The sequence below is a fragment of the Ursus arctos genome, unplaced genomic scaffold, assembly GCF_023065955.2.
Source record: "Ursus arctos isolate Adak ecotype North America unplaced genomic scaffold, UrsArc2.0 scaffold_31, whole genome shotgun sequence".
Classification (NCBI taxonomy): Eukaryota; Metazoa; Chordata; class Mammalia; order Carnivora; family Ursidae; genus Ursus; species Ursus arctos.
The window spans coordinates 15,800,229-15,820,380 of NW_026622997.1; the positions used below are offsets into that span (position 1 = coordinate 15,800,229).

A 20,152-nucleotide genomic window follows, 5' to 3' on the forward strand; every position below is an offset into this window, starting at 1 on the left:
ATTTGCGGATTGGTTGATACTGTCATCAGTTGGCTAATGTCAATCCTCCCGAGTTACCACAAATGCCACTAACTGGCGTCTCAGTCTTGTTCTTTTTTACTTGCCACACTTCACCCAGACTCCAATCATCTTTCTCACACAAGCCACATCATTTCTCTCCTCCACTTAAAACTTTCCCACAGACAAGCCCTCAGGTTCAAAGTCCCGACTCACTGCTGTGGTCGATTGATCCAGCTTTTCCCTGTCCTCCGGTTCAGCCCTATGCTCAGCAACTCTAGCCCTTTGTCGATGCTCTTGCCTCTGCCTAAAGGTCTTTTCCAGCTCTCTTTTGACTTACTCCGAATCATTCTTTGCGTCTCAGCTTAGACATCAGTTCCCTCCGGAAGCTAACTTGCAGCATCCCTCCTGGGTACCCATAGCACCCTGCACTTCCCCCTCACTCTGTCGTCCCTTTATCTGGGCACTTTCTTCTCTCTCAGACAGTCCCTAAAGGCGGTGTGGTGCCTTGCCCATCACTGTATCCTCAGTCGCTTAGCACAGTGCCTGGAGCTGATGAAAATTGAATGGACCCAGGATGCATTCGTACGGGACCCCCACCTCATTGCTCCTCCTCTGTCTAACCCCCAGTTCACTGCATGGTCCGATCACGTGTCCAGGCACCGACAAGCTAAGCCCTATTGACCACTGCTTATCATCTTTACGACTACCACAATTTCTCCCCAAAATACCAGTGGCTTTTGGTGGTCTTTTACCCCATTGGTCGCCTGGGTGGTTCAGTTGGTTAAGCATCTGCCTTTGGCTCAGGTCACGATCTCAGGGTCCTGGGATCAAGTCCCCATCAGGCTCCCTGCTCAGCGGGGAGTCTGCTTCTACCTCTGACCCTCCCCCCACTCGTGCGTGCACTCTCTCTCTCTGTCTCTCTCCATTTCTCTCTTGCAAAAATAAATAAATGAAATCTAAAAAAAAGAAAAGAAAAAGAAAAAGTTAACAGACCAAAAAATGCTGCCTTATATAATAACTCCAAAAGTTGGGGCGCCTGGGTGGCACAGCGGTTAAGCGTCTGCCTTCGGCTCAGGGCGTGATCCCGGCGTTATGGGATCGAGCCCCACATCAGGCTCTTCCGCTATGAGCCTGCTTATTCCTCTCCCACTCCCCCTGCTTGTGTTCCCTCTCTCGCTGGCTGTCTCTATCTCTGTCGAATAAATAAATAAAATCTTAAAAAAAAAAAAAAAGAAAAGTTACACTCAGCAAGGAAGACCAAATCAGATGGAAGTCCACACAACAGACAAAAGTATGGAAATCCATCTACATAATCAGCCAGATACCACCCTGCTTCCGCTCCTCACATAACAGCAACAAAAAATATCTTGATGTATACATACTGTTACCTAACCCCAGTTTCCAGATAGTCTATCTTTAGGGATTTATTCCTTCGTGTTAAGCCAGATATGGCAAATATGTGGCGCATATCCTGCCATTCTCCATTCTTACGCTCTTGGTAGATACTGCTCAAGGGTGACAAAACTCTTTTGTGGTAGGGTCTCAGAATCCTTCTCAACACTGTGCTCCAGGCATCAACTGCTGGTAGGTTCCCAACTGTTGCCTACGCTCTAAAAGTATCCTTTGTTAAAATGCAAAGGCCCCAGATTGGGGAACAGCCTAGATCACTGGAGTCTTGGGGTAGGTTTATGGAGCAAGTACTTTCTTCCAGAGAGGAGAGGCGAGAAAGATTTGGGACACTTGGGAAAGGAGAGGTGCAGAAGAGTGGGAGGTGCATATATTGCAGAAGGGGGAGAAAAGGCAAGGGAGGAACCATCAACAGAGTTCTTGGCACAAAGCTTACAGGTTCTGAAACAAAGGATGGCAAAAGCCAATGGAACAAGCACCGTGGCTTCCATCTCTAGCAGAGCCCTATACTGAGTTTAACTTCCCCCGCATAGGGAGGGATTGGGGGTGACCCACATAGTCAGATGGGAACAGGTGATGTAAGTCTAGACTGGAGAAGGAACATCATGATTAAAGCTTCCATCTTTAGCTATTATGCTTGGCATGCCCCTATCAGTAGAGCAAAAGCATGGCAGTGGATTAGAAGGTGACAGAATGGAAGGGGGGTTTCCAATCATTGGGTGGAAGGCCAAGCCTTTTCCCCTGGTTACAACCACTAAGCAGCACTTCTGACTATTGGTGTCACCAGGTGGTTGAATGACGAAATCTAGGCCAGCTACTTGAATTACCTCTCATGTCTCCAACGAGGCTGTTCTGCAAGCCCCTGGGCAATTGCCCAAATGCCCTGTAGGAGCTCCAGTGCCAGATGTTGACGCAAATGAGCCCATAAAAATACAGGCAGCAGGACTGGGTCAAACCTAGCATGCTCATCAAATGCCTTTCTAGATGGAATATATTTGGATGTTCAGATCATTCGGCCATCCAAACGTTTTATTTTTTCTTCTTTTTAAGTTTTTTCCCATTTTATTTTTTTAATTTAAATTCAATTAATTGATATGTAGTGTATTATTAGTTTCAGAGGTAGAGGTCAGTGATTCATCCATTGCATATAACACCCAGTGCTTATTACGTCACGTGCCCTGCTTAATGCCCGTCACCCAGTTACCCCATCCCGCCCACCGGCTCCCCTCCAGCAACCCTCAGTATGTTTTCTATGATTAAGAGTCTCTTATGTTTTTCTCCTTCTCTGGTTTTGTCTTATTCTGTATTTCCCTCCCTTCCTCCATGATCCTGTTTTTTTTTCTTACATTCCACATATGAGTGAGATTATATAATAATTGTCTTTCTCTGATTGACTTATTTTGCTTAGCATAACACCCTCTAGTTCCATCCACATTGTTGCAAATGGCAAGATTTCATTCTTTTTGATGGCTGAGTAGTATTCCAATGTATATCCATACCACATCTTTATCCATTCATCTGTAGACGGACCTCTGGGCTCTTTCCGTAGTTTGGCTATTGTGGACATTGCTGCTATAAACATCCAATCATTTTAATTGCCAATGGAGCCAATGATCAATATTTTCTTGGGGAAAGTAGCAAGCGTAGCTTTGCAATGATGACTCCCTCGTGAGAGGGAGAGAGGAAGGCCTGGCTTGCTGCTTGTGCATGCACACTTGTGTACTTTGGTGCACGTGATGCTTCCGTGGCATTAACATCAAACAATAGGAATCTTTCCTACATGGACAGTTAGTGATGGTTAAATCCCTGTTAACCCAAGATAGAAGCACTCCTACAAAGCAGCATGCTTCTTCAGGAGTATCCCTCATAGTTCTGAAGGAAAAAGTCTAAGTAGATGTTCTCTCTGCAATCCTTACCTGCTGATGTACGCAAGGCTAGCGAGAGCCAACAAGGTGAGACCTTTCTTCTTCCGTGGATAGCAGTACGGCCTGATGATGACTTCAGCCAGGGTGAAGGGCATTATGGATGTGTGCTGGAGGAGAGAAAATGATAATCATAATGTCAGGCTGCCCCAGCTGCCTGCCATGCCCCTAATTCTCTCTTTCCTCTCCAGTCTACCTTCTTATGCAACTACCAGATGAAACTTCCCATGACTTGTCTCAGATCATGCTCCTTAGTTGCCCCAGGGCCTGCAGTGGCTCCCTATTGCCTGCCATGTTGGCCCAAAGTCCTTTGTCTGGCTACCAGGCTCTTGGTAATGTGCTACCCTCCTCTCTGCTCCTGCTAATTGTTCTCCTCTTCCTCCTTCCACATGCACACACACTTGCACACCCATGCTTACACGCCCACACTTACACACACACTCCTCCCCTAGAACAAGACTGTTTCCTTCATTCCCCTTTGTACTCAGTGTGCTCGCTCCCACCCTCACACTTTTGTTCATGCCTCAACGCTCTGTGGGGACTGTCTTCTCTCCCTGTATTCGAATCGTTCACGTTCTTCACAGCCAACACGATCTTCCACGGAGCTGTCCCTGCATTTTCCTCTTGCTAATTTCTCTCACTCAGTCCGACTGCATCTCTATCCTGTGCCATGTAGTCTAGCACTTATGATGTGTATTTGGAAGATTCGGGGGTGGGTGAGCAGAGAACACTGCTTACTGAGAACATCTAATAGTGCTAGTATTTTATAGTTTTTACATTTGCAACCACCATTGCTCTTTCATCCCGGCCCCTCATTTCCCCAGTTCTTGGCAGCCTCTTGCATCTCTAGCCTCCACCTCTGAACTCCATCCTGTTCCCATGCCTGTGCCCCAAGACAGCTGTGTCAGCACCTCAGTTACCGTAGTTGCTGGGGCTTAGAAATGTCACAGAGCCTGTGTCACCGTGCTCCCATGCCCAGCTATGTTGCTGGGGCCCTGGGTGCTGGCCCTGGATGGCCTTTGCTGTCAGTCATGTCAGTGTTGTGCTCAGAGGCAGCCCCAGGGGACCACATCTTCCCACTCGACCTGAACTAGCTAGGGGATAGTCAGGAGATCAAGACCCTCAGATAACAAGAAATGTGGCAAGTTTTTATGGGGCAGGGGTGGAATGAGAAAGAACAAATCTTAATAATAGAGCATTATTGGACAGAGAGGGCCTCCTGCGGCCCCAACAGGGCTGCAAGTGGGTGGCACAAAGCAAAGAGGCCTCTTACAGGCCCCAGGTACCCACATTTTAATTGCAAAGCTCAGAGGAGCAGCATTACAGACGAATCATGGCTTTTACTGACTTTGTCCAAGATTGGTCCTAAACATACTGACGGGTTGCCTGTCCAAGTGGCAAGACATGTAGGCCAATTGACACATCCTGCACCTTCTTTGGTCTGATTTTAGGCTATAGTTTCTATGTCTCTCCCTCTAATACAGGAGCATAGTGATTAAGGGCACATGCTTTCAAATCTGACCTTGGATCCGTTACTGAATCTGTTTGAACTTCAACCTCCTCTGTTATCAAATAGGCAATAGTCCACATGTCATGGAAAGTACAGCTCTGAGGATTGAGATTAGAGTATGGAAAGGGCTTAGTCCTTGGCCCCTGAGAGCTTCCAGTGAGCATTAGCTGTGATTGTCACGAGGATCACTGTGGCTGTCATCCTTCATCTCATCGGTGGCCCGGTGTGGAGTGGGGTGAAGCAAGGTTCTAGGATGTCCACAGCACCAGGTGCTTGCAGGCAGGCAGGCAAGCAGCTGGAGCATGGTCACATAGCTGCCCCGTGGCCGCCCCGTGGCTCCCTCCCCAGTCCACAGCTGCTGCCCACACTCCCAGCCGTGCTGCCTCAGAGCCCTGGCAACGCCCGGTGATGGACATCAATGCTCTTTTCACCCAGAGGCCACCTCGGGAGGCGAGTGATGGGGCCGTCTGCCCAGCACAGCCACCTGCCTCTCTGCCTGCCTTCACTCTGCCACACCCAGGAAGATCCAACTTGTATTAGGAAGCATTAACAGTCCCATTATCCTGGCCATTGATCTGACAGATTTTATTAACCCTGCCCATAGTCAGCAGCTTCAGATCTCTACATTAATGATCATTGGTAACAGAATTCCTGTGGAATAATGTAGTGCGCTCACATTAGAAGCAAATGAGTTCAGGGTGATTAATGCTTTTACAACAAATAACTCAGGAATGCATGACTGGTCACCTCTTCTAGAAGCCTGCCCTTTGCAAGGGACATTCAATTGGATTTCCAAATGAATTCTCCCTGATGACTTCTGGAAAGTTTACTTCAGTGATGTCATTAGTGACGGGCCATATACTGTGGCTTAATACCAACTAAAAGGTCTTTAAAAGAACAGCGTTGTTTCGTCGGGACTGGGGGGTAGGAGGAAGACCACAGTCTGTGAACTTTCTAAACAGTGGGCTAGTGCAAAGAGCCAAGCGTAACACATTAAACCTCTTGGTATTTCAAGTGCGCTGGTATTTTACCTCGTGTTCATATCAATGGTATAACCTTTGTCAGGCAGCACATATTTTTTTTTAAAAAAAAGGAAGAAAAAAATCAGTAAGAGAAAAATCAAATATGCTTTCTGCTTCCAAAAAATCTAATAATTAGGCTGGGATTGACACAAATTAGAATGCTGCCAAAAATTACTGAAAACAGTGACTCATTCTGTATTTCAATTAACAGTTTCTCAGTTTCCCTTATAAACAGTGAAGCTGACAAAAATTAATTATCTCAGAGGGGGTAAAATATTTCCTTCCAGAGTAAACAAAACATCACGGGCTGAAACAATAGTATGTGTGAATGGAGACGATGGAATCAAATTATCTTTCCTTGTCAATTAGCCATCATTTGGGGAGATTTTTCTTTAAGTATCTCATTCCAGATACGTCGGTTAAAAGGACAGTGTTGCTCTTTTCCCACCCTTTCCTACTAAATCATGCCTTCTCCTCCTGTCCTTGGTGTAATGCCTACTTCCATCTGGGCATCTTGGAGATGGAACTCCAAGAATGAAGTCGTGATTTAAGTATCAGTACAGTCATGCTCTGTAGATTCCCTGGTTGCAAGATAGCCTTGTGCATAAGTACTGACATTCACCAGCCCGCAGAGCATTCTTACAATGTCACGTGAGTGGTGACAGAAAACATAATGAGCACTTACTTGTACTCACCTCATACCAGTAGGCACGTAGCTGTTATAAACAGCTTCCCTAGTTTGAGGCTAAACGTACCACAGGATGCATTTGCATCTTGTGAAAGAGGCAAGCCTTAATCCCTGAGATAACCCATGGAGCCAAGAGTTTTTCATCACTGTCACACAGCTCCAAAGACTAAGTCCATAAGCCTAGGATGGTCACATTCTTATCTCTAAGATCCTCGGGGGGCCAAGAGCACTTAATTTCCTCCAGTGAAAGAAATTCAGGAAACCTCTACACTTTAAAAATTAGATAATAACATTTAAAAATATGATCTCTGCCCCTTTCCTCGATTTCCTTTCCTTGTCAGACTAGCCCTTGTGTTGAGTTGAGTTGACCAAGAGAAACAAGTCTCTTGGACTGGTCATGGAGAGACTTTCTCCTTGAGATACTGTCTCTAAGCTTACCTAATATCGCCCACTTTCTGTTCGGTCTCAAACTTTGCCTCTTATTACACCAGCAAGTTCTCATTTCTGAAGACATTAGGGTATTTTTTACTTACTATACATGGAATATAACATTTTTTATGTATGAAAACATGAAAGCCTTTACAAAATCTCTTCAGGGGCAAACACATGGCCAAAACATCAATTAAAACATAAATATAAATACAACAGACATGAAAAGGGAGGCAAAACAACCTTAATAGAATGCTGTTATACTCAGCTTGTTAATTCACTGCTGGATCATGTTCCTTAAGCTCAAAATCTACATGTGGTAGAAACACACGGTAATAATTGTTTTGTAAATCCCAATAAGGCCATGTCTGATTTCATTAACTACCATTCATTTGCCAGCTAAAAACTTGTACCTTATTCCTCACCACCGTAGTTTCTGCCTCTAAAACCCACAGGTTGGGACAATAGTGAACATCTTCCTGGGAATATTTTGTATCCAAAAGCAGAAACCATCTGTATTCTCCATGAACCCCTATGTCGTTACAGTTACAATTTTGCTTTCAGTCCATCTGATACGCAGAAATTCAGAAATGTAGACATGGGTTGTATTGTTTATATGTCTTTTTTCTTTTTCTATAAATTTTTCCACCTATACTACCTGTAGGAGTCTTTTCGGCCTCCAATACTAGAGTTTGGAGGACACTCTGATTGGATTTGTAAAAATTCCCTTTTCCACTTCCTTGAAACTCTAGTGCATAGGCTAGGCACCACTATAATTAAAGAGCCAATGTTTAAATGCCTGGGGAGGGGGTTTGGGAAGATAAACCACCCACAGAAAGAGCTACAGGCTTCCCTTTGATCTTTACGGTCTACCTAGGCAGGCTGGCACAGCTTAGAAAAATTCAGAAAACATAAGTTAAAAACCAATAGTCTTATTTACCATAGAAGAGTAGTACTGTTTGCAATTTACTCTGAGATACATCAGAAATAAGATGAGCTGATGGATTGGTAGATGCACAGATTTGAGATAAAGCAAATTCAGTTAACTATGAAGAGTAGATTCTAAGTGGCAGGTAACACAGAAGACCACTGTAAACTTCTTTCAACTGCACTTGGTTTGAAAATTTTCATTAAAAAAGTTTGGGAGAAATGTGAATAGTCTTTCCTGACCTGGAAAGAGAAGTAAATGCTCCATTGGGCTGAGAAAGAAAAGCAGGGTGTTACTTATGAACTCGTACATGAATTGAACAGGTGGTTAAATGATAACTTTCTGGATCTTCTAAAGGGCGTTTCTAAGTGATTTCTTACTACACTGTTGTCCTTTGGGTTAATAAGTATTTTGGCCAAGATCTCAAAGCAGCATTTTTCCAGTGGGAAGCTAGTTGGCTTTGAGAACAACTAGCCTGGTGAAGAAGTGGCTGTTTAGATTCAATCCAGTTAAGGGTAAGCCAGAAGAGCGAGCTGCGATCTTAGGACACTACAATCCAGGAATATATTTGCCTCTTGCTGTTCTCCTCCTCTCTCTTCATACCTCTCCAAAGCACCCAAATCCCTTCCCCTTGTTTAATTCTCTTTGGCCATAGCAATGCCCTAGACACCTGCTATAATCTACAACTCATTCCTTCATGTCTTATAACCAAACCGGATTCACTTTTCTCTTCTAATTCTTCCCACAACGGCCCAGGCTTTTATTCCCCAGCATCACCTCCTCAGCTTTTTCCTATCTTGGTACATACTCAACATCGCAATTAGACCAACCTTCTTTTTTTTTTTTTTTTTTAAGATTTTATTTATTTATTTGACAGAGAGACAGCCAGCGAGAGAGGGAACACAAGCAGGGGGAGTGGGAGAGGAAGAAGCAGGCTCCCAGCAGAGGAGCCTGATGTGGGACTCGATCCCAGAACGGTGGGATCACACCCTGAGCCGAAGGCAGATGCTTAATGACTGCACCACACAGGCGCCCCTAGACCAACCTTCTGAAAACATGTTTCACGTTGCTACTCCTGCTCAAAAACTTTTGGTGGCTCCCTGTTGCCTCAGTCCACTGTCTACCCTCCTTCCCTAATCTCATCTCTCCCTCTGATTTTCTGCAGTGTTTCAATAGGCTCTCGTCCTGGTCTTTCATTCTGTTTCCTTCCCTAGAATGTCTCCTTTTTCCATTTACTGAGATCTTTAATTCTTCTCTCCCAACTAGCCCCACACACCTTTAAGATGCCTCACAACCAAAAGCACACACGTTAACATGAGAAGATATAAAAGAAAATCAGGACCCAGGAAAACACTGAAATGCAAATATGCCAACCAGAGGTTTGCTGGGCTGCTGTTACTGAGATGCAAACTTAGCAAGAGGTTTCTGGACAGCCAAAGTAAAAAGAGAGAGATGGAATGAACAGTCCTTTTTTTTGGTCTGTGTTTTGGGGAAATCAAGTTTTTCCACTAGTATTTTCCACTAGTAGGTGGTGTCCCTGAAGCAGAACAGTTCAGAGATCTAGTTTCCAAAACTGATAAAATCTGAAGGCAAAATAATAAAACACAATCTCTAGAAGGGGATTCTGCCAGTAAGGAGATAATATTGTATAATTATGTAGGCTTCCGATGATCAGACTAATAGATGGACCCCAGAAATACCATTTTCCCCCTGTTGGGTGTTTCTGCTTGTTTTTGTTCCCATTATGAGTCAAACAACAGCCAGTATTTTCGTCTCTGTTTAGAGCCTGGAGTGGAGGTATTTTACACTGTTGATGACACAGAGATCTAAGGGCTTGGAGGAATCTAGTCAGTGGTAACGTTGACAGCCTCTTCCTGCAAATAAGGAGCCTCACCAGAGAAACCATCCCGCTTCTGGGAGCTGAGTGCCCAGCCCCTCCTGCAACCTCTGGGGCCCACGTCACGTCCACACCAGGCCCACGTCACAGGCTGCCTTTGCACGAGATGCTCACGCTCCTGTCCTTCCCACAGCTCTTTGGGGCCACACTTGACTCTCTAGTGCTTAGTTACATTCAGTTTTATTTTTTACGCTGTCAGTTTAATTTTTACGTGGTCAGTTTTTTTCTCCTACTCTCATTAGATTAGAAACTCTGAGGGCAAATCTCTCCCTCCTACTTTTTCAGGACTCCTCCTCTGCTTCATAAATGCATTTAATCAATTTTCTGAATTTGAATTTATGTATTACACAGTAGAATTAAGTCCTGAATACACCCTGCAGAGCCCCTGATGATGGGGTCACCTTGCCCATTTTATTTCTATGCTCTACTGCTCCTACCTGCAGCCTTCACCCCACCTTCACCCCCTAATTACTCCTTCTCCACCCACAGGTCCCTCCCTCACCACTGATATATCACACACTTGCCCCTCCCCTCCTTCAGCCTCCTCCACCTTCCCCCCACGCCTTACAGGGCTCAGTGTAGATATCCCTACCTCCAGGGAGCATGGCCCTTCCCTGGCCCAGCTGGACCTCACATGATTGCATTCACCTGATACTGGCCGAATGGGATGGAACCAGCTGGAGGTCTAGGGCTATCCCCATTTCATCTCCAGTTGCCCAACACAGCACTCGACCTACTCTGGTCACTTACTATTTCTGGCATTAATGAATGAATCAGTGAAACGATGGAGTGGGGCAGAAGAGGAAGGGGCAGTCTTCCATCTGACCTGGGGAGACAGTCTGGCTTCCTGGTATGAGAAGACAGCTGCTGAGGCCACATTCAACTGACATCGGCAGCCACATGCCAGGCTCTGTCAGTGATCTCATGGTCACGTCAATCCCTCTTCAGGCTGATTACCCTTATCTTTTGCCCCAGTTATCGATGGCACCCCAAATGCTGAAAGTGGGTGTTGTGGGTCACAGGAAAACCTGTGAGCAAGTGTGACTACTGGGAACAGGCTCAGGATGTCAACGTCATGACAACTGAACTGCAGAGTCAATTAAGGTGTGTCACCATCCAGGAGCCTGGGGGCCCGCAGGAAGTCAAAACATGTAACCAGCAGAGGCTGTGCTTGGTTCATCTTGGGATCTGCCAGCTGTGGCCCTTCGTTTGGAGATCGGGCCAAGTGGAAACCCCCCAGGTTTTGTTCGCTATTTTCTTTGTATCTCCTCCTCTGTATCAGTGTGTAATCCACCCTTCCTCCCTGCTTCTGTGCCTGGCTCCAGATAGCACACATGGAGACTTGTTTTTAAGACATAGACAGATGGGCAGCTCTCTAGAAAGCTGCTCCAAGTTGGAGGGAGGAGACTGTTCTTTTCAAGAAAGAGAAAGTTTCAGAGGCACCAGAATCTGCTCTTGCTTTAAGAGCCACGGTGTCTCAGGGCACCATTGCCTCCCCTCAGATATCATATCACGATGGAAATAAAGGACGCAATGTGTAGGCAGCTGGTCTCCCTGGGAGATAACAGCAATGCAGGAAAGCACCCTGCGAGCACAAGCACCAGGGCAGAGTTCCAAACTCCCCACATGACTGATCCCATGATGGACGAGTTTCCACAATTTCTCCTTCCTGACTCTGGCTCTCCCTTGCTGACCCATCAGGGTATTCCTAAAGGGACTCACCAGCTGTTCTGCAAGAGCAGCAGTTGCTGGCTGGTGACTTTCCTGAACACAAGTAGTTGGTTGGTTTAGGGGTAATCTGTAGGTGGGCGAGGAGGCACGCATGGGCTCACTGCAGGGGATCTCAGCCATGGAGGCGGCGGTGGCCAGGAGGGGCATTGTAGGACGGTTAGCAGCATCCTTGGCTTCTATTCCCTAGATGCCAGGAGCACAGACTCCCCCCTTGTGACAATCAAAACTGTCTCCAGATATTGCCAAGTGTCCCTGGTGAGCAAAATTAATCCCAGTTGAGAATACCTGATTTCAGTAATTAGCAAAGGAAGGGCATCTTGCAGAGGTAGTTGACAAGGAGCAGTCAGAAAGTCTGGAGGTGGGACGCCTGGGTGGCACAGTCGGTTAAGCGTCTGCCTTCAGCTTAGGTCATGATCCCAAGGTCCTGGGATAAAACCCCACATTGGGTTCCCCACTCAGTGGGGAGCCTGCTTCTCCCTCTTCCTCTGCCTGCTCTTCCCCCTGCTTGTGCTCTCTCTCTCTCAAATAAACAAATAAAATCTTAAAAAAAAAAAACAACAAAGAAGGTCTGGAGGTAAGGTAAAGAAAGAAAGAAAAAATTTTGATAAATATGGTTGAATGTGTTAAGTATTGAGACGGTATTAAGGCATAAGCCCCAATCCCTGGTTTCAGAAACAAGGAGGCTGCAATGAGCACCCAGGAGCTTGTTTCTTGTGTTCCCAAATTGCTTGTTCTTCCTTCCAGGTTGACGCCCATGTTCCTTGTCCAGTTCCCTGTACCTTTGGGTTTCAGCCTTTTATTCATGGTAATCTTAGACTTGGACCTTGGAGCCCCTGGGCACTGGGGAAGGGCTAGCATGGAGATGTCTCTGTGGCTGCCACTGCCATTTGTTCCACAAACCCCAAGGGTGGGTAGAAATTATAACAACTTTCTAAGTGCGAAATTTGGGAACCTACATGCAGGACAACTTGATGACAATATGCTTGCTCAGAGCCCCTTACACCCCTGGGAACGCAAGCCTGGGGCATTGAGATAATCCTCCCACTGCCAAGAAATTTGCTTCACTTCCTTATCGTGGTTTTCTTAGGAAAAACAAAACAAAATTTCCTCAAAAGGTCACAAAATTCCTTCTCACCACTGAATAGTAAAATGTGGCTTTTATGAGTTCCTAGATGTGTTTTGAGACAGATGCCCAAAACACACAAGCTTTTATTCCTAACTAGTTCATACTAGGAGAACTCTCTGGAATAACCCTCTGAAATAATCCTGCACTTTTTGGTTTCCACACTCAGAAAAAAAACCCACAAAGGTTTTTGTTTTGTTTTGTTTAGCCTTTAAATCTGAATTTTCACTGGTAAAATCTGTTCCTATTAAGGGAAGTGAAATGCTAAACTCTCCCCTGCCTTTATGAGGCTTTTTTTTTTTTAATTCTGCCCTCAACATAAGAAGACTCTTGATTACTGTTGAGATGTTCAAATGTTAGGTTCCATGGCAGCCACCAAATAACTCATTCTATTTCTATTGAAGTTCTAAATTTGTGGGTTCACTCTTCACATACATATGCTAATATACCCCATTAGTAGCCTATTTGCTCTTCAGTAGAAACTCATGGTTGGATCTATTATCAACCAAGCAAGCCCAGCAATAAAGAGGCTGAGGATTTATTCCTAGGTATCTTATGGTGATACCTAGGAATAAACCTAACCAAAGAGGTAAAGGATTTATACTCTAGAAACTACAGAACACTTATGAAATAAATCGAGGAAGACCAAAAAGATGGAAAAACATTCCATGCTCATGGATTGGAAGAATAAACATTGTTAAAATGTCTATCCCACCCAGAGTGATTTACACTTTCAATGCCATCCCTATTAAAATACTACTGGCATTTTTCAAAGAGCGGGAACAAACAATCCTAAAATTTGTATTGACCCAGAAAATACCCCAAATCGCCAAGGGAATGATGAAAAAGAAAAAAAAAAAAAGCTGGGGATATCACATTGCCTGACTTCAAGCTATATTACAAAGCTGTGATCACCAAGACAGCATGGTATTACGGGCACAGATATCAATGGAACAGAATAGAGACTCCAGAAATGGACCCTCAACTCTATGGTCAACTAATCTTTGACAAATCAGGAAAAAATATCCAATGGAAAAAAAGACAGTCTCTTCAATAAGTGGTGCTGGGAAAATTGGACAGCTATATACAAAAGAATGAAACCTGACCACTCTCTCAGACCATACACAAAGATAAACTCCGAATGGATGAAAGACCTCGATGTGAGACAGGAATCCATCAAAATCCTAGAGGAGAACATAGGCAGTAAGCTCCTCGACATCAGCCACAGCAACTTCTTTCATGACACGTCTCCAAAGGCAAGGGAAACAAAAGAAAAATGAACTTTTGGGACTTCATCAAGATAAAAAGCTTCAGCACAGCAAAGGAAACAGTCTACAGAACAAAGAGGCAATCCACAGAATGGGAGAAGATATTTGCAAATAACATTACAGATAAAGGGCTGATATCCCAGATACATAAAGAACTTCTCAAACTCAACACTCAAAAAGCAAATAACCCAGTAAAAAAATGGGCGGAAGACATGAACAGACAATTCTCCAAAGAAGACATCAAATGGCTAACAGATACATGAAAAAATGCTCAATATCACTAGCCACCAGGGAAATACAAATCAAAACCACCATGAGATACCACCTTACACCAATTAGAATGGCAAAAATTTAAAAAACAGGAAACAACAAATGTTGGCGAGGATGTGGAGAAAGGGGAACCCTCTTAATACATGTTGGTGGGAATGCAAGCTGGTACGGCCACTCTGGAAAACAGTATGAAGATTCCTCAAGATGTTAAAAATAGAGCTACCCTATGACCCAACAACTGCACTACTGGGTATTTACCCCAAAGATACAAATGTAGTGAAAAGAAGGGGCATATGCACCCCAATGTTCATAGCAGCAATGTCCACAATAACCAAACTGTGGAAGGAGCCAAGATGCCCTTCAACAGATGAATGGATAAAGAAGATGTGGTGGTACATACACACAATGGGATATTATTCACCCATCGGAAAGGATGAATACCCACCATTTGCATGGAGGGAACTGGAGGGAATTATACTAATTGAAGTAAGTCAAGCAGAGAAAGACAATTACCATATGGTTTCATTCATATGTGGAACATAAGCAGTAGCACGGAGGACCATAGGGGAAGAGAGGGAAATCTGAAGGGGGAGAAATCAGTCAGGGAGATGAACCATGAGAGACTATGGACTCCAGGAAACAGACTAGGGGTTTCAGAGGGGAGGGGGGTGGGGGGTAACTGGATGATAGGTATTAAGGAGGGCATGTGTTGTGATGAGCAGTGGGTGTTATACGGAACTAATGAATCACTGAACACCGCATCAGAAACCAATGATATACTCTGCAGTGGCTAACTGAACATTAAAAAAAAAAATGGTCAGAAGAGGCTGGGGAATTGGCCTTTCACACATTTTCACAGAGATGGAAAGAGGCTGTTTTTTCAATAGATTCTCCTTGTTTTTCCTTCGACCACCTTCCTTTCATCTGGTTAACTCCAACGTGGTCATGTCTTCATTCTTCTTAGTTTCAGCCTCTCCCAATCTTCTTCCCTGATTCAATGGCTTTTTTGAACTCTCTTTGGCTTCTTGAATACTCAGTTACCTATTAACATCCGATGATGGTGGTAACAGAGGAAGGTGTAAGCCTAAAAAACCTGAACACATCTCTGCCAGAGAACATCCACCTTTGAGCCACAGTCCCAGTCAGAAAAAACAGTATCTTTCCTTTAATAAAAGATACATAATTACCATGACTCTGTGCATCTCTTTGAACCTAAGTCAGTCAGTAGTATATTATGTGTCAGAACAACCAAAATGTGCATAGGTATTTCAAGGCATCAGTAATCCTTCTAGAATTTTCCTCATTTATAACTATCTGAACAAAAGAACACCTCACAGTTTGAAAGCATTTAGTGTCAGCCACAGACTCTAAAGGCAGACTTCCTAAAGCTTCCTCTCTGCCTCCAATGCCCCCTTCGCCCCAGCACACCCCACTCTGCCCCTGAGGAGGAACTCTGGAGCCAGTCAAGGGCACGGAAAAGCTACCAGAGTAAGAGGTGAAGAGTTCATTCATTCTTCCATGCAACAATCTTTATGAAGGGCCTATCTCATGCTAGGATTAAGTGGTAAACAGGGGTGCCTGGGTGGCTCAGTTAGTTAAGCGTCTGACTCTTGATTTCAGCTCAGGTCATGATCTGAGGGTCGTGAGATTCTCTCTCCCTCTCCCTATGCCCTTCCCCTTCTCTACATTAAAAAAAAGGTAAGCATATGTGTTCCCTGCCTTTGTAGATCTTATAGTCTAGTCAGCAAGATTTTCCATAAACAAGTAAAAAAACCACATAAATACCAATCATGTTATATGTTATGAAGGAAACAAACAGGGATCTGTACCAGAAGAAAGTGGGGAGCATACTTTAAGTAGGGTAGACAGGGAAGGCCATCCTGAAGAGGTCATTTCTAAACTGGGCCCTCAATGATAAGAGTGAGCCATGAAAGAGTCAAAGGAGAACACTTCTGGTAAAGGGAACAGAGCATATGCAAAGGTCCTGGTGTAGGAAAGAGCTCCACAAGGGTGGCAGGCTCAGAGCAGAGGCCAGGTTCATCCGACATGGAGGCCACAGGAGGGAGTTTGGGTATCATTCTAAGTGTAACAAAAAATTACTGAAGAGTATCAGGACGGAACACTCGGTTTCGATTTATGTTGCTGTTATATGGAGAAGGTTGATCATGGAAGCAGGAAGACCAGTTTGGAGGTGGTGAATGCTTTAAATGAGAAGAGACTGTGGACACTAGGGTGTTGAAAGTGGAGCTAGAAAATGAACAGATTCACTAAACATTTTAGAGGAAGAATGGACACGATTAGCTAACGGATTGGATATGAGGGTGGTGGGAAGGAGGGAGGTGGCAAGGTCAATGCTGGTTTCTGTCTTGAGCAATTGGGAAGGTGGCAGCTCCGTTTTATGAGAGAGAGGAGCCCAGGCTAGATTTGGCAGTGAGTATAACATGTCCACTTCAGGACATGTTGACCCAGAGGTGTCTGGGACACACCTACAGATATGTTCGTAACAGCCAAGTAAGGTAGGCAGTTAGAGATGCAAGTCAGGAACTCAAAGGAGGGCTGGGCTGCAGACTGGGCACCTGGACGGGGATGGATGTGTTCCTGGGGAGAGTGTCCTGGCAGAGAGGACGGCCCGGGGCAAGCATGGAAGCACACCATCATTAGGAGGGCAGGTAGAAGACACAGCAGAGACCCAGGTAGGAAGAAAGCTACTCAACCAAGCCAAAAGGTAGAGTTTCAAGGAGGAAGAAGTCTACTATGCCAAACGTTGCTGAGAAGTGAGTGAGTTGGGGGCAAAAGCAGGAGCCCTGGGTTTGGCCATGTGGAGATAATTGGTGACCAGAATAAGACGAACAAGCAGAGTAAGCCTAGATGATACTTGTTACGGGTCTGTTCCATTCAGAGAGGCTTCTCTGCTTCTTTTTCATGTGGCTTGTCTGCGCAGAAGAAAACTCCTAGTTAGCCAACCCCACCACCACCTCCCCCTCAAAAGCCTGGTAAGAATCAGGGCACGGCTTAGGAAAGTGAAGTTAGAGCTTGTGGTTTGTCTTTGCCTTGGGTGGTAGAGAGAAGGGATGTCCTTCCTTTCATCTTCTCCTGGAGTGGTCGGTTTGGAAGACATGAAGCCAGAGAACAGGTGTCAGAAAAGTGGCTGAACAGCAGGCTGCCATCTTGCTTTAGCAAGGCCCTAAGCTAAGGGGACAAGATGGAAAAATAGCGAGAAGACTCTGACTTACAGGAATAGAATGGATTAAGAAATTAGGGGGTGGGGTGGCGAAGAGGCAGCATGTACGTTGGCAAAGTCTTCATCTTGGGGCATTCACAGCGAGCGGAGGCTCGGAGGAGAGCTGGGAGTTCGGTTTCTGGTTAAATCTCTCAGTGGGGCATATCCCAGTTTGCAAACAGGGCTTGCATTTCACCCCAGCCCTGGTGAGGTGGCCCAGGTGGTTCTGTAGGTCTCTGCAGAACTCCCATGTTGATGTTAACGGGAAAGCAAATCAAGCAATCCTGAGAACATAAAAACCTGACCCCGAACATCACTTATATATAAACTAAACAGCATGCACCAGAAGATAAAGAAACACACACTTGTGCTTAATTGTCACATTGCCCAGCATAGAAGGCAGGCAATTTGGTCACCTCGAGAGATCACTTTATGATCAAGAGCCTTTCCTTAATTGCCAGAAACGTCTAAGGGCCTCCCCTCCAGGGACACCTGCCAGGATTAGAAAGGAGAACACTCCACCAAATTCATCTATAATCACAATTTAGTATTATTAAAGAGCAGCCTGCGGAATAAGCCTTGGGGAACAGGGCTCTCGTCCCTGATAAAGGGCAAAACAAAATGGATTGCTGAATTGTTCATTCTCTTTCTTTGCTTATGCCTATCCCTTTTCGAAGGACCACTTTAGAAACTTTGCATTTTCCACTCAAATGTAACCTGACCTACCCATGTTGCCACTCTTTTCCCCATGTCTGACTACATTATTAACTGGAATAGTTCAATTAGGGGTTAGTTGCATAATTAGAGATTTGTGCCTTCGAGAACAGTAGAAATGCTTGCAGGGGGAGAGGAAACTTAATCGTGCACAAAGTCCTGTCTGCCATAAAGCACGCCTATATTCGTGGCCTTGAACCCAGTCCACATGGAGTCCTGTGCTTGTGATTTTTTCTATGCTTCGGAACAGCCCCTGACCACGGACTCAAGTTCTCATCAGTGTAGTATTTTATTTTTCCTCTTCAGCTTTTCTTCTCCTACGGATGCAGAAGTCATACACTCCATTTCTGTAGGGCTATTTTAGACATTATAACGTGCTCATTTAACTTGGTAGCATATAATAGAAGTCATTATCTCTAGCCCCCTCCCCCCTTTCCCCCAATCCAAGGCAGCCTACGAATGCCTTCATTCCAACCGTCCTTCTCCCAATTTACATTCTATTTTCATCCAGCATTTTAACTCATTCTTTTTTTAAATCACCATAAGTTGAACAAATTGCTTGCCATTTGCTTTTGGTATCTCCAACCCCCCTTCTGAGATAATTTTCCTTCTTCCTGAAGCATCCCCTTTAGCCTTTCTCATTACTGAGGGTCTGTCGGTGATAACGTCTGTTTCTGCGCATCTGAAAATGTCTTTATTTTGCCTCTGTTTCAGAAGATACTTTCAGGGAGTAAATAGGCTGGCAGGTTTTTTTCTTCAAGGCTTGAAGCTGTTACTTCACTGTCTCCCAGCTTCTTTGTTGCTAATGAGAAACCAGCTATCAGTCTAACAGTAGCTATTTGGGATATCCATCTTGTTAATCTGGCTGCTTCTAGCATCTTCTTCATGTGTAAGGTGTCTGCAGTGTCACACAAGTGGCTAGATGTCTGTCCTTCGTCCTGTGTGGCCATTTTTGGTATTTCTTGAATCTGAGGGTTAATTTTTCAAAAATTCTAGGAAATAATCAGTGATTCTTTCTTCAAATATGGCCTCCTTCCTTCAAATATTGTACCTCCCTCTCTTTGTTAGCCCCTCTTTAGTTGTTTTTTTTTTTTTTTTTTTTTTTTTTAGCTTTCGGGACTTTCCATGACTTTCTTGTCAGTAAGTCAGACATTTAAAAATCTTTTAAAAAATATTTTATTCAGGGTTTTGGGTGTCTTGTAATGTTTGTTTCGGGCTATAGTTCCATTCTGCAGCCAGAAACAAAAGTCACTCAAGACCTTGTTTCTCAGTTTGTTTCCCAGAGTTCATAGTCTCTCATGGTTCATTCCTCCTTCTGTTTACAAACTGAGGGCTTCAGAGGGGAGAGGGGTGGGGGATTGGGATAGGCCAGTGATGGGTAGTAAGGAGAGCACGTATTGCATGGTGCACTGGGTGTTATACGCAAGTAATGAATCATGGAAAATTGCATCAAAAACTGGGGATGTACCGTATGGTGACTAATATAACATAATAAAAAATTATTATAAAAAAAAGACCTTGTTTCCTTTGGATGGATAACTCTCTAACATGAAGGGTGTGGGCATGATTCGGAAGGAAGGGGGTTTTATGGGCATGTATCAGTCAGGATCCCAGCAGGAACACAGAGCTCATTGAGGGATTGCAAGGAGGATGGTCTTAGAGGCATAGGCAACCGTTGGAAAGGGTGGGACAGTAAGAGTCAGGGAAACTTCTGAGAGGGGTGATTTAAGGGAGCTGGCCAACAGGCTGTGGCGACTCTCAAAAGTCTCTGGGAGCTGCCACCATTGATGCCAGCTGCGTGTAGTGTAAAGTGTGTGATTCCAAGGTGCTTGTCTGGCAGCCACAGCTGACCTCGCGTCTGTTTCCCCACACAGCTCTTTCCGGCTGCCACTAGAGAATAATAGCTTCTTCTCTTGCACCACTCAGGAGAGTGCCCATTATTGGCTGACTCTCACCGGGAACCATATGGAGAAAGGGATTCTGGGAGCCGTGTGTGGTTCTGGGCTTATCCATTGCTACTAAG

General features: G+C 44.8%; 1 protein-coding gene across 1 annotated transcript in view; it reads right to left on the reverse strand.

The window, feature by feature from the left end:
- ADTRP (androgen dependent TFPI regulating protein) overlaps window positions 1–20,152 on the reverse strand; it is a 65,795-nt gene that overhangs the window by 20,738 nt on the left and 24,905 nt on the right. The window contains exon 4 of the mRNA XM_044388746.3: window positions 3,324–3,439. Coding sequence (XP_044244681.2) covers window positions 3,324–3,439 — 116 coding nt within the window. The remainder of the gene's footprint in view (window positions 1–3,323; window positions 3,440–20,152) is intronic.